The sequence below is a fragment of the Scyliorhinus canicula genome, chromosome 7 (assembly GCF_902713615.1).
Source record: "Scyliorhinus canicula chromosome 7, sScyCan1.1, whole genome shotgun sequence".
Taxonomy (NCBI): domain Eukaryota; kingdom Metazoa; phylum Chordata; class Chondrichthyes; order Carcharhiniformes; family Scyliorhinidae; genus Scyliorhinus; species Scyliorhinus canicula.
Window position 1 is genome coordinate 131,112,437 of NC_052152.1, and position 13,833 is coordinate 131,126,269.

Sequence of the window (13,833 nt, forward strand, 5' to 3'; positions counted from 1 at the left end):
GGCTTTTTGAGCTCTCTGCATGTGCATACTAGTACTTTCACAACACTGGTGTGCAATAATGTGACAAAGAATCAAAATTCATTAAAGCAAATTGGGGAAAAAGCTTTATTTAATTCTTGAATGATTTCACCCTAACAGTGGGAGATAGGAAGGAAGAGCCTGAGAGAGAACAGTGCAGATTTGCAGATTTCCCGATTCTTTAAAACTAAATCCCATAAACTGCCCTCAAAATTTACAATGAAAATGTTCCGATTTATGCAACAGAGCTATTGTAATGTTCATACTGCAGCATTAAAAATATGAAATTAACTGAAGTTTAATCATAGTCCATTGTGATCATCCGAATGGAATTTCTTTAAAAGGATGACAAGACACACTCTGTTTGCAAAAGGGAAATTAACAGGATCAATCAAGAACTCACTATTTAATCCTGATAATGTCTATTTCATGCCAGAACACTAACTATATCAACCGTTAGCTTGTTAAAATGTCCTTTTCTCCAACATTCATAACAGGTCAATTTTAAACCTAACCACTAAAATTATGTTGTTGTTTATTGTGAGGGGAATTAATTACAAAAGTAGGGGGATTATGTACACAATATTTTGGTGAGACATCTGGAGTGCTGTGTACATTGTTGGTCTCCTTATTTAATATAATGCATTAGAAGCAGTTCAGAGATGGTATACCAGACTAATACCAGGAATGGACGGGTTGTCTTATGAGGAATGGTTGGAGAGGTTAGGTTTGGATCCACTGGAGTTTAGAAGAGTAAGAGGTGACTTGATCAAAACCTTTAAGATCCTGAGGGGTATTGACAGGGTGGATAGGGAGCGTGTGTTCCTTATTGTGGGAGAATCTAGAACTAGGGGCCACTGTTAAAAATAAGGGGCTACTCACTTAAGGCGGAGATGAGTGAAGATTTTTTTCTCTTGAGGGTCGTGAGTCTGTGGAACTCTCTTCCTCAAAAGGCGGTGAAAGTAGAGTCTTTGAATATTTTTAAGGCAGAGCTGGATAGATTCTTGATCACCAAGGAGTGAAAGGTTATTGGGGGTAGGCAGGAATTTGGGGTTGAGGTTACAATCAGGTCAACCATGATCACATTGAATGGCAGAGCAGGCTTGAGGGGCCGAGTGGCCTACTCCTGTTTCTAATTCATATGCCGTCTTAAGTATTGAAAAAAATACTCGTGGTTGCGAGTGACACTTCACACACAGCTGAATATGCAAAAGGACTGAGGGATATGCAAAGATCAAGGAGATGCAGTATCTTGTGCATGGCTCAGATAGAGGCATCATACAGATTATTTAATGTGTGTGGAATTTTTCATCTACGTGATTTAACAGCCGTGACCCCAAAGAAAAACTCCAAAATAGACTACGAAAGCTACGATTGCACTACCGACACCATTCCTGTTTCCCCCACCCTCTATGCCCATGACTGATTTAGTAGTGCAAAGTACAAAGAACTGTTCTACCATACAAGGTGTTCACATGGTAGGCGTGTTTCAGCTAAACAAGCATTATTCACCTTGCAAGGTGACAGTCCCAGTCAGTAAGGGTGGAAATTGCAGAGGGACGATCTTCCAATCCTTCTCAGATAGCGGGGTGGTGTAAGAGGACTAGAGAATTGCACATGTTGTACATTTGTTTAAAGCAGGGTGAACGGATAAACTGGGCAACTACAGGGCAGTTGGTTTAACCTTGGTGGTGGCAAAGCTTTTAGAAATTATAACCCAGAACTACATTCATTTGGACAAATGTGGATTTCCTAAAGAAAAGCAACTCCAATTGGTTAAGAGCAAATCATGTTTAACAACTTGATTGAGTTTTTATAAGAGACAGTTGATGGAGGCAAATTGGTTGGATTCCCAAAAGGTGTGTGTCATGGTAGTGTGTCATGTAATAGGCTTGCTGACAAACTTGAAGCCCATGGAATGAAAGGAAAAATGGCAGCAAACATACCAGGTTAATTGCATGACAAAAAACCGAGAGCAATAATGACCGGTTGTTTTTCAAACTGAGCAAATGTGAGGTTCCATTGGGACCCCTGCTTTTCTTATCTACATTTGGATTTATTGTCATGTGTACTGAGGTACAGTGAAAAGTACTGTTTTGCATAAAGTCCAGGCAGATTGCTCCACACATGAAAACATAGAAAATATGATAAATACACGAGGATATATAATGAAAATATATAGACATAGTAAGCAGGTGAAGTATACAGTATATGGTGCTACAGTAGAGAAGATGCGTAGAAAAATCAGTTCAGTCCTTAAGAGGGTCATTCAGGAGTCTGGTGACAGCGGGGAAGAAGCTGTTTTTGAAGCTGTTGGTGCGAGTTCTCAAATTTTTGTATCTTCTGCCCGATGGAAGAGGTTGGAAGAGAGAATAACCCATAAGATATAGAAGCAGAATTAGGCCACTCAGCCCATCGAGTCTGCTCCGCCATTCAATCACGGCTGATATTTTCTCATCCCATTCTCCTGCCTTCTCCCCATAACCCCTGATTCCCTTATTAATCAAGAACCTATCTATCTCCGTCTTAAAGACACTCAGTGAATTGGCCTCCACAGCCTTCTGCGGCAAAGAGTTCCACAGATTCACCACCCTCTGGCTGAAGAAATTCCTCCCCATCTCTGTTTTAAAGGATCATCCCTTTAGTCTGAGATAATGTCCTCTGGTTCTAGTTTCTCCTACAAGTCGAAACATCCTCTCCACGTCCACTCTATCCATGCCTATAAGTTTCAATAAGATCCCCCCCTCATCCTTCTAAACTCCAACAAGTACAGACCCAGAGTCCTCAACCATTCCTCATACGACAAGTCTTTGATTATGCTGCCAACTTTCCCAAGGCAGCGGGAGGTAGAGCAATGATCTCAGATGGCACAATACTTGGAAGTAAAACTGTGAAGGAATGGTGATAGATTTCAAGGGGACATGGATTGCCACATGGCAAATTAAATTTAATGCAGGGAAGTGTGAAATAGTACCTTTTATTTGGATGTGTGAGGAGAGGCAATATAAAATAAATGGCACAAATCTAAAAGGGGACAGGAACAAAGAGACCTGGGGGGTGCAAAATTCATTGAAGAGGGAAGGGCAGGTTGAGTAAGTGAAAAGGCATGTAGGATACTTGCAAAATAGGCATGTGAAATGAAAATCGCTTATTGTCACGAGTAGGCTTCAAATGAAGTTACTGTGAAAAGCCCCTAGTCGCCACATTCCGGCACCTGTTCAGGGAGGCTGTTACAGGAATCGAACTGTGCTGCTGGCCTGCTTGGTCTGCTTTCAAAGCCAGCGATTTAGCCCAGTGTGCTAAACAGCCCATGTCGTGCAAAAGCAAGGAGGTTATGGTGAACCTTTATAAAACACTGGTTCAACTGGAGTATTTTATCCAATTCTGGGCAGAGTACTTCAGTACGGATGGGAAGGCTTTACAGAAAGTGCAGAAAAGATTTGTGGGAATGATGCCAGGGCTGAGGACTTGGGCTGTGAGGGTAGATGGGAGAAACTGCGACTGTTCCCTTAAAGAAGAATAGGTTGGGCGGAGATTTGATAGAAGTGTTCAAAATCATGAGGGATCCGGACAGAGTAGATATGGGAGAAACTTTACCCATTGACAGAAGGTCGAAAAGCAGAAGACGCTGATTTAAGATAATTGGCAAAAAAAAATTACCATGAGGAAATAGTTTTCACCCTATGAGTGGTTAGGATCTGGGAGTTGATGGCCTGAGTGTGTGGTGGAGGTAGACTCAAATGTGGCTTCACATGGAATTAGATAAGCGACTGAAGAAAGAAAATTTGCAGGGCAGTGACAAAAGGGTGGGGAAATGATTCAAGCCGAGTTGCTCCTGCCAAAAGCCTGCATGGACACAACAGGCTGAATGGCCTCCTGGGTTGTAGCATGGTAACTATAATTAAATAGGCAACAAATGAACTGGTTAACTACTATCTAATCTTTAATACCCCCCTTTTTACTAGCCCCACCCCCTATATATCCATATGTGCACACAAACACAGAGGGAAAGAGGGATGTAAAATAATGATTAAAGTAAAAGGATAAGCGTCTTTGTTTCAGATGGACAACTTCTAGTTAGTTTCAGCAGCCTAGGTTTTCAGATACATAGAACATAGAACATAGAACAGTACAGCACAGAACAGGCCCTTTGGCCCTCGATGTTGTGCCGAGCAATGATCACCCTACTTAAACCCACGTAACCTGTATACCCGTAACCCAACAATCCCCCCATTAACCTTACACTACGGGCAATTTAGCATGGCCAATCCACCTAACCCGCACATCTTTGGACTGTGGGAGGAAACCGGAGCACCCGGAGGAAACCCACGCACACACGGGGAGGACGTGCAGACTCCACACAGACAGTGACCCAGCCGGGAATCGAACATGGAACCCTGGAGCTGTGAAGCATTGATGCTAACCACCATGCTACCGTGATGCTAACCACCATGCTACTCTGAAACATGTTTTCAGATAGATGTTATCTTTTCTTTCAGTTTGTAATAGTTTTCACTGTGGACTCCCATAAATAGGCACGAGAGAGAGAGAGAGAGACAGCTTCTTTCAAGGTCCAGAAGCTTCTCCTCAGACGGTAAGCAGCAGAGTAGAGGGAGAGAGTGCTGCTTCCACCTTGAGCATCCAGTGGCTTCTCCTGGGTTCTCTCTGAAAGCCCACCTAACAGGAAGCAATCACTATTGGTTGCCCGGCAGAATACTGTCCCTGGCCAATCCATTGGCCATCACCTAACCCATCAAAACAGACCCGTCCCATCTTTTGGGTGCCATAAAGTCTGGGTTCTTCTGCCCAAAGTACAAAACAATATAACAGTGTACTATTTTGATACTTTAACTTAAAGGTCTATCTCCATTAATGACCCATAGACCAAAAATTATAAAGACAAAATAAAAGAAATAGGAACAATGGGAATCAACAGGAACGGCCCTTACAATTGGAACTTCTGATATTTTGAGGCTAGAGTGCAAACCACAGTTAGAACTTGATTGGATGTAGACAGGTAGCAACCTTCCCACTCCTGCCGCTAAGGAGGATTCAGAACAGGGTAGTTTCCAGAGAATGAATAGGTGAGGGGAGCGTTTCTGACATTTACAAAGAACTTATGGGGTCAGAGGAGACGCAGACCGAGGAGCTGAAGCGAAAGTGGGAGGAGAAGCTGGGGGAAAAGATAGAGGAAGGCCTTTGGGCGGATGCGTTGAGTAGAGTCAACGTGACCGCAACTTGTGCCAGACTCAGCCTGATTCAATTCAAGGTCGTTCACCGGGCCCACATGACAGTGGCCTGGATGAGCAGATTCTTTGGGGTGGAAGACAGGTGCGCAAAATGTGCGGGCGGACCAGCGAACCATGTCCACCTGTTCTGGGCATGTCCGAAGCTTAGGGGATTTTGGCAGGGGTTTGCAGATATCATGTCCAAGGTATTAAAAACCAGGGTGGCACTGAGTCCAGAGGTGGCAATTTTCGGGGTGTCAGAAGACCCGGGAATCCAGGAGGAGAAAGAGGCAGACGTTCTGGCCTATGCTTCCCTGGTAGCATGGATACTATTAGCATGAAGGGACTCAAAGCCCCCAAATTCGGAGATCTGGCTATCGGACATGGCAAGCTTTCTCTGTTTGGAGAAAATTAATTTTGCCTTGAGAGGGTCACTGTTGGGGTTCGCCCAGAGGTGGCAACTGTTCATCAACTTCTTCGCGGAGAATTAATCGTGTGGGGGGGGGGGTGGGGTTAGGTTAGCGTAGATTAGGGGGTTAATTAATGGTGGGACCTGTTGGTGAGGGAGGTGGTATTTGCACTATGTTTATATTTTCATGTACATTGTTTCTATTGCTGCTGTTACAGTGCCAAAAAATACCTCAATAAAGTGTTTATTTTTTTTTAAAAAAGAACTTGATTGGATTTGGGAATATACTTGGAAAGAAAATATGGTGGAAATGGGTCAATTTGAAACACTTGGCTCTTTGAAACACTTGGCACAGTTGCAACGGGCAAAATAATCATCTCTTGTGCTGTATGGAAGCTCTGAATTCACTCATTCCAAATGGAGACCAGGCACAGAAAGAAAACTGGAATTCTGGTTTATTATTGTCCGGCTCTGTCACTTGCCTTATGACACCAGAGTTAACCCAGTCTCTCAATAATATTTTCTTGCTGAATAAAAGTTGTGAGGGAACAGCAGTGAATCTGTGTTAGCATACCCAGAATTGGCAGGTTAGTGTTGAAGTCACTATTTAAATGTTGGATACGTTAGCAGAGGTTATACAGAATCGTGAGACTGGATTCACTCATTAGAAGCACAATCTGATTCAGATCGGGGCCAGAACATTACATTGCGAGGGTGCACGCTCAACCCAGAAGCGCGTGAAAAGATATCGGGCGGACTTCCCGCGTCGCCGCAACTCACGCATTGTTTCAGCCTGAGAGTCGGAAGTGCATTCGCCGACAAGCTGGCAATTTAGTCCATTAGGGACCAATCGAACAGAAAATTTGCCTGTTATTTGGCCAGCCACTGTGAAATCACGTTCCAGAGCCGACAAAACCGGATGCGCATTTCCCGCTTCTAGGCATGCCAAATGAGCGTGGCCAATGGCTGGAAAATTCATGCCCATGAGATTATTACTTTAGCAGCTCCGTATGAAGAATATATCAAGTTTGCTCCATGGAAATACATAGAAGTTTATTCAAACAAATTAAAGCTCTTGCTTTGTAAACCACATTGCTTCTTTATTAAACAGAGCAATTACAGAGATATTCAGGATCCTGAGGAACACGGACAGGATAAATGGTGATAAACTGTTACCTCTCCAGAGAGCATCAAAATTTAGAGGGCACAGATTCAAAATAATTGGCAAAAGGAGTAAAAGTGATCCAGGGTTTTTCACCCTGAGGGTGATAGGAGCCTGGAACGAACTTACTGAGTGGGTCGTGGAGGCAGATTCGATTGAGGTATTCAAAAGGGAATTGGATTGCTATCTGAGAAGAAAGAGTGTGCATGGTTACGGGGATTAGGCAGGACAGTGGGGACTTCAGAGAGCCAGTGCAGACTTGATGGGCCAAATGGCCTCCTTCTGAACAGCAAGGATTCTGTGATTTTGATGCAAGGCAGGCATGATTGCACCATGAGTAATGATGATTCAAATAATGCAGTTAGATGATGCCGGCTTTGTGGTTTTATGGCTATTGTTTGCAGGTGAAGGAAAAAGCTGTGGATTTTGGAATCTCTCTTGAATCTGTGCAAAACAAACCTTATGAGAAGAAAAGTCTGCATAAGGCAGTATCTCGATCTTCTGACATTCACAATGTGTTGCAGGACCTGCATTGCTGAGGAGAGTGGAGTGGTGGAGAGTTGGTGCTGCTGCCTTTTGGGGTATATTGTGTTCGAAGCTCGGTCTCATCTGTGTGCGTCTGTTTTATTTTCCCCTCAGGTGACAGTGAACCGTCGGACCTGGCTGTATAATGATGGCAATGGTGATCAGGTGGGAGGATTTGTCAAGGAGTTTGGCAACCTTGCTCTCCTGACAGTAAAGGTATGGCTTCATAACGGCATGAATAATAAATAAAAGCAAGAAATGCTGGAAATACTCAACAGGTCGGGCAGCACCGTGGAAGGGGAAGCAGAGACAACGTTTTGGGCCGATGACCTTTCGTCAGAACAGGAAGAAGTTAGAGATTTAATAGTTTATAAACGGGAAAAGAGCCAGGGAAGGGGAGGGAAGATGAGATGGAAATTTGAGGAACAGAATCTCATATTTCAATTGGACAGTTAACAACTTTTGGGATTTAATATTGAGGTCAACGATTTCAGATCATAACCTCTCCTACTTCCTGGGACAGCAGCAAGTCAAGAAACAAATTGGTTATCATCACCTAATCATATCTTACAGCCAAACCATCACTATCTCTGGGTGAGGGCAGCACGGTGGCCTAGTGGTTAGCACAACCGCCTCACGGCGCCGAGGTCCCAGGTTCGATCCCGGCTCTGGGTCACTGTGTGGAGTTTGCACATTCTCCCCGTGTCTGCGTGGGTTTCGCCCCCACAACCCAAAAATGTGCAGAGTAGGTGGATTGGCCACACTAAATTGCCCCTTAATTGGAAAAAATAATTGGGTAATCTAAATTTAAAAAAAAAAAAACTATCTCTGGGTATACCCTGTCCTACCTGCAGGTCAGACCCTCCTGTGTACAGTCAGGGGAGATTTACCCTAGCAACATTTGACACCAGGATCCATGAATTCTCGGAGTCTAGGTCAAACATGCCTGAACCCCAATTTTTGGGATTCCTTCCGTAAACCTTGGTGGCTCCCTCCTCCCCAGTCCACTTTTAAAATTACCTCTGTCACCAAGAGTAAGATTTTAAGGATGATGAGCAATTGGTACTCGCCATCCTGAGTCGGCACTTAATGTGCAGCTGTTGACTCAAACTCCCACTGTCATTTAATGCTCACTTGAACATTGATTGGCAGTGGGCAGGACTTCTATCCACCCTTGGAAGTCCCGTCCATGAGAGCCGCCAGCTAATCGGATTGGCTGACAGCTCTTCTACCGGTCAGTCACAGCGCTGCAGTGGGCAGAAGCGGTACATAGAACATTACAGCGCAGTACAGGCCCTTCGGCCCATGATGTTGTGCCGTCCTGTGAAACCCCTCTAAAGTCCCTCTACACTATTCCCTTATCGTCCATATGCCTATCCAATGACCATTTGAATGCGTTTAGTGTTGGCGAGTCCACTACTGTTGCAGGCAGGGCATTCCACGCCCTTACTACTCTCTGAGTAAAGAACCTACCTCTGACATCTGTCCTATATCTATCTCCCCTCAATTTAAAGCTATGTCCCCTCGTGCTGGACATCACCATCCGAGCAAAAAGGCTCTCACTGTCCACCCTATCTAATCCTCTGATCATCTTGTATGCCTCAATTAAGTCACCTCTTAACCTTCTCTCTAACGAAAACAGCCTCAAGTCCTTCAGCCTTTCCTCATATGATCTTCCCTCCATACCAGGCAACATTCTTGTAAATCTCCTCTGTACCCTTTCTAATGCTTCCACATCCTTCCTATAATGTGGTGACCAGAACTGCACAAAATACTCCAAATGCGGCCGTACCAGAGTTTTGTACAACTGCAACATGACCTCATGGCTCCGAAACTCAATTCCTCTACCAATAAAAGCTAACACACCGTACGCCTTCTTAACAACCCTCTCAACCTGGGTGGCAACTTTCAGGGATCTATGGACATGGACACAGAGATCTCTCTGCTCGTCCACACTACCAAGAATCTTACCATTAGCCCAGTACTCTGCCTTTCTGTTATTCCTTCCAAAATAAATCACCTCACACTTTTCTGCATTAAACTCCATTTGCCACCTGTCAGCCCAGCTCTGCAGCTTATCTATGTCCCTCTGTAACTTCTAACATCCTTCTGCACTGTCCACAACTCCACCGACTTTAGTGTCATCTGCAAATTTACTCACCCATCCTTCTACACCCTCCTCCAGGTCATTTATAAAAATGACAAACAGCAACGGCCCCAAAACAGATCCTTGTGGCACACCACTAGTAACTGGACACCAGTCAGAGCATTTCCCATCAACCACCACTCTTTGTCTTCTATCAGCTAGCCAATTTCTGATCCAAACTGCCAAATCACCCTGAATCCCATGCCTCTGTATTTTCTGCAATAGCCTACCGTGGGGAACCTTATCAAACGCTTTACTGAAATCCATATACACCACATCAACTGCTTTACCCTCATCCACCTGTTTGGTCACCTTCTCGAAGAACTCAATGAGGTTTGTGAGGCACGACCTACCCTTCACAAAACCATGTTGACTATCTCTAATCAAATTATTCCTTTGCAGATGATTATACATCCTATCTCTTATAAATCTTTCCAAGACTTTTCCCACAACAGAAGTAAGGCTCACTGGCCTATAGTTACCGGGGTTATCTCTACTCCCCTTCTTGTACAAGGGGACAACATTTGCTATCCTCCAGTCCTCTATTCCTGTAGACAAAGATGACTTAAAGATCAAAGCCAAAGGCTCAGCAATCTCCTCCCTAGCTTCCCAGAGAATCCTAGGATAAATCCCATCCGGCCCAGGGGACTTATCTATTTTCACACTTTCCAGAATCGCTAACACCTCCTCCTTATGAACCTCAAGCCCTTCTAGTCTAGTAGCCTGTATTTCAGTATTCTCCTCGACAACTTTGTCTTTTTCCTGTGTGAATACTGACGAAAAATACTCATTTAGCACCTCTCCTATCTCCTCGGACTCTATGCACAACTTCCCACTACTGTCCTTGACTGGCCCTACTCTTATCTTAGTCATTCTTTTATTCCTGACATACCTATAGAAAGCTTTAGGGTTATCCTTGATCCTACCTGCCAAAGACTTCTCAAATCCTCGCTTGGCTCTTCTAAGCTCTCTCTTTAGAGCCTTCCTAGCTAACTTGTAACTCTCAAGCGACCCAACTGAACCATCACGTCTCATCTTCACATAAGCCTCCTTCTTCCTCTTGACAAGTGATTCAACTGCTTTAGTAACCCATGGTTCCCTCACTCGACCACTTCCTCCCTGCCTAGCAGGTACATACTTATCAAGGACACACAGTAGCTGTTCCTTGAACATGCTCCACATTTCCATTGTGTCCATCCCCTGCAGTTTTCCTCTCCAGGCGATGCATCCTGAGTCTTGCCTCATCGCATCATAATTGCCTTTCCCCCAGCAATAACTCTTGCCCTGCGGTTTATACCTATCCCTTTCCATCGCTAAAGTAAACGTAATCGAATTGTGGTCACTATCACCAAAATGCTCACCTACCTCCAAATCTAACACCTGTCCTGGTTCATTACCCAGTACCAAATCCAATATGGCCTCGCCTCTTGTTGGCCTATCTACATACTGCATCAGGAAACCCTCCTGCACACATTGGTACTGCAGTGCTCTGCCTGGGACTAAACCCAGGGACCTTTGAAAAGGTAAGTCCTGAGGATGGGAGGGTAGAGGACGCATGGCGGGGGTTTGGTGTCACAGAGCTCCAATGTCTGAGGATAGGGGAGATCTGAGGGGGCTTCAGTGTGAGGCACCATCTTCCTGCCCAAGACATGGAAAAATACAAATGTTACTTCCCCACCTTACCTGCTCCCGCCAGCCTAAAGATTGAGCCACTTGAGGGCTTTAATAGGTGAATTGGCGTGTTTCCCTCCCATGGTTCTGACCGCCCAAGCAAGAAATTGTGTCAGCATTTGGGCAGGTTCTCTTCCCCCCCCCCCCCGGACCCGCCTTTGGGGGAGGTGGGGTGTAAAGTTCCGCCCCAAGCTTTGCCTCCGGAGCAATTTTTATCTGTTCACTCCTGTGACATGTCATGGAGTGTTTTATGGTATTAAAATACTCAATGTAAATTGGCTCCCACTTGGCAGAGTGGTCATTAGTGCACGTCAAGGGTTTGCAAGTTTGATCCTTCAACAGAAATGGAGACCGCTTTTAGAAGAGGAAGAAAGTGGATATCAATAAGTTAGACATTGCATTTGCAACATTGGTTTTGTTTCATCTTTGATTCGCAGGGAGCAGGTCACATGGTTTCAATGGACAAACCAGAAGCTTCGTTTACCTTCTTCAGCCGCTTCCTACTGAAGCAGCCATATTGAAAACGACTGGTATGAGTTGCAACAAGAAGTCCTGAAGATTGAGGTCACTTTGCTGGACAAGTGGACATCTGAATAGAATTTCAAGTGTATTCTGAGACAATATTTGGAAGGAGTTGATGTTGAGGGCTGTGAGCTGTTCATGGGACACCGCTTCCAACATTGCTTCTAAAGGGTTATTGCCTCCTAACACACTCTACTACCAGGTCTTTTCTGCGTAAATATGAAACAATCCTAAGGAATGCCTTCAATTATTGGTGCAGTCCTGGGACACGTTTCACCTTGCAATCATGGATACATTCCTAGGGCCCGGCCTTCATGCCTTTATTAGTGCACAGCAACAGAAATAACGATCTAGTGAATCAAGAAATAAACAAATTCTGAAACCTGACGAACTCTTGGGTCCCTGGCACCCAGCTTGGAAACCAAAGTGGATTTTGATTTTAACCTAGAGTAATAGAATGGTTGTTACCCTGATCACTCCACTGCACTGCAGACTCCTCTATCTTGGAGATTCCATCAACAAATGTTGAGCCATTAGAGGAAACTGAAGATTTCAACTACCTGAGCTTAATGGAGTTTGGGTAGCTTCAGGTTTTGTCTTTTACTGTTCCAGACCTTTGCTGCTGTGCTGTTCTGACCTTGTCGAAAGCCTCACGAAAGAAATCTGGCTATCAGTGACGTAAAACACTCCCAAATGTGCAATCGGGATTGTACGTTCTCTAGTGGGGATTCCGAGCATTGAGCTACAGTGATGTCCGCAAGCTGTCCAAGCAGCTGCTCAGATTAAAAGACCTCACAGGCACCAACCAGGAAATGGAAAGCACTGATAATCAAATCACTAAATGTAAAGAAAGATTGGGATTTACCGCGGGGGTCAAGGTGAATTGCATGTTTGAGTATAAGTTTTTTAAATTCTAATTAGTAATTAGTCATAATGGCGACATTTAACAATATTGCATGGATATCAAATGATTTCCTCAGGGCCAGATTGATTGTTCGGGAGTAATTATTATCCAGATCACAGTATAAAATCCAGTTACCCTTCATTGTGCAGGCTTAACTTTTGATGGGGTTTCTGACAGATGAGATCAGAAAAATGGACCTCTTCACTAACTCAATTGATTTCACTGACTGTCGGTGGGTGGGTGTTGATCCACAGTGAGGCCCATGACTGAGCAGTGAGCGACAGACCACAACGTCGGCATCTCCACAAGAATCTGCACTTCTACTAAATTCGAGGTTTTAGACGGGCAATGGCAGTGAGTGCAAACAGCTTCTCATTCTGGGACATTACTTTTATACCTGTCCTCTTTTTCTGTAAAGGAGGTGTCAGTGGAAGGCTTTTTTTAACCCAAATAAGCAGCAAGTAATGGCCTAGATTTCATCTCCCAACTGGTGGAACCAGATTCAGTGGGAGCTTTCAAAAGAGAATAGGATACTTCAAAAGAAAATCTATGCAGAGTTTGGGGGAAGGAGTGGGGACTAATTGTTATTTCAGAGAGCCTGCACAGGCTCGATGGGCTGAATGGCTTTCTGTGCTGTAATGTGTAGCACCTTCATGTTTGGAAATGTGATTTTAATTCCCTCTGGGTGCTGTTGCCCTTTTTAAAAAAAATTGATCTATGATATGATCTTAAAAGCCTAAAACGTGGTGGCATATTGGTTAGCACTGCTGCCTCACAGCACCAGGGACCCGGGTTCAATTCCAGCCTTGGGTGGCTGTCCGTGTGGAGTTTGCACTTTCCCCCTGTGTCTGCGTGGGTTTCCTCCCACAGTCCAAAGATATGCAGGTTAGGTGGATTGGCCATGATAATTGCTCCTTTGTTTGGGGCTGTTTAGCACAGGGCTAATTCGTTGGCTTTGAAAGCAGGCCAGCAGCACGGTTCGATTCCCGTAACAGCCTCCCCGAACAGGCGCTGGAATGTGGCTTTTCACAGTAACTTCATTTGAAGCCTACTCGTGACAACAAGCGATTTTCATTTCATTTTTCATTTTCCTTAGTGTCCAAAAGGTTAGGTGGACTTACAGGAATAGGATCAGGGAGTGGACCTAGTTAGAGTGCTGTTTCTGAGCGTCACTGCAGACTCTATGGACCGAATGGTCTCCATCTGCACTGGAGGAATTCCTGTGATTTAACTCCGGAACATGAGGAA

At 44.5% G+C, this 13,833-nt stretch overlaps 1 protein-coding gene across 1 annotated transcript in view; it reads left to right on the forward strand.

Annotated features, from left to right (window-relative positions):
- LOC119969133 (lysosomal protective protein-like) overlaps positions 1-13,131 on the forward strand; it is a 49,349-nt gene extending 36,218 nt beyond the window's left edge. The window contains exons 10-11 of the mRNA XM_038802350.1: positions 7,457-7,558; positions 11,597-13,131. Of these exons, the coding sequence (XP_038658278.1) occupies positions 7,457-7,558; positions 11,597-11,680 (186 nt within the window). The 3' untranslated portion in view covers positions 11,681-13,131. The remainder of the gene's footprint in view (positions 1-7,456; positions 7,559-11,596) is intronic.
- Positions 13,132-13,833: the final 702 nt, after the last annotated feature.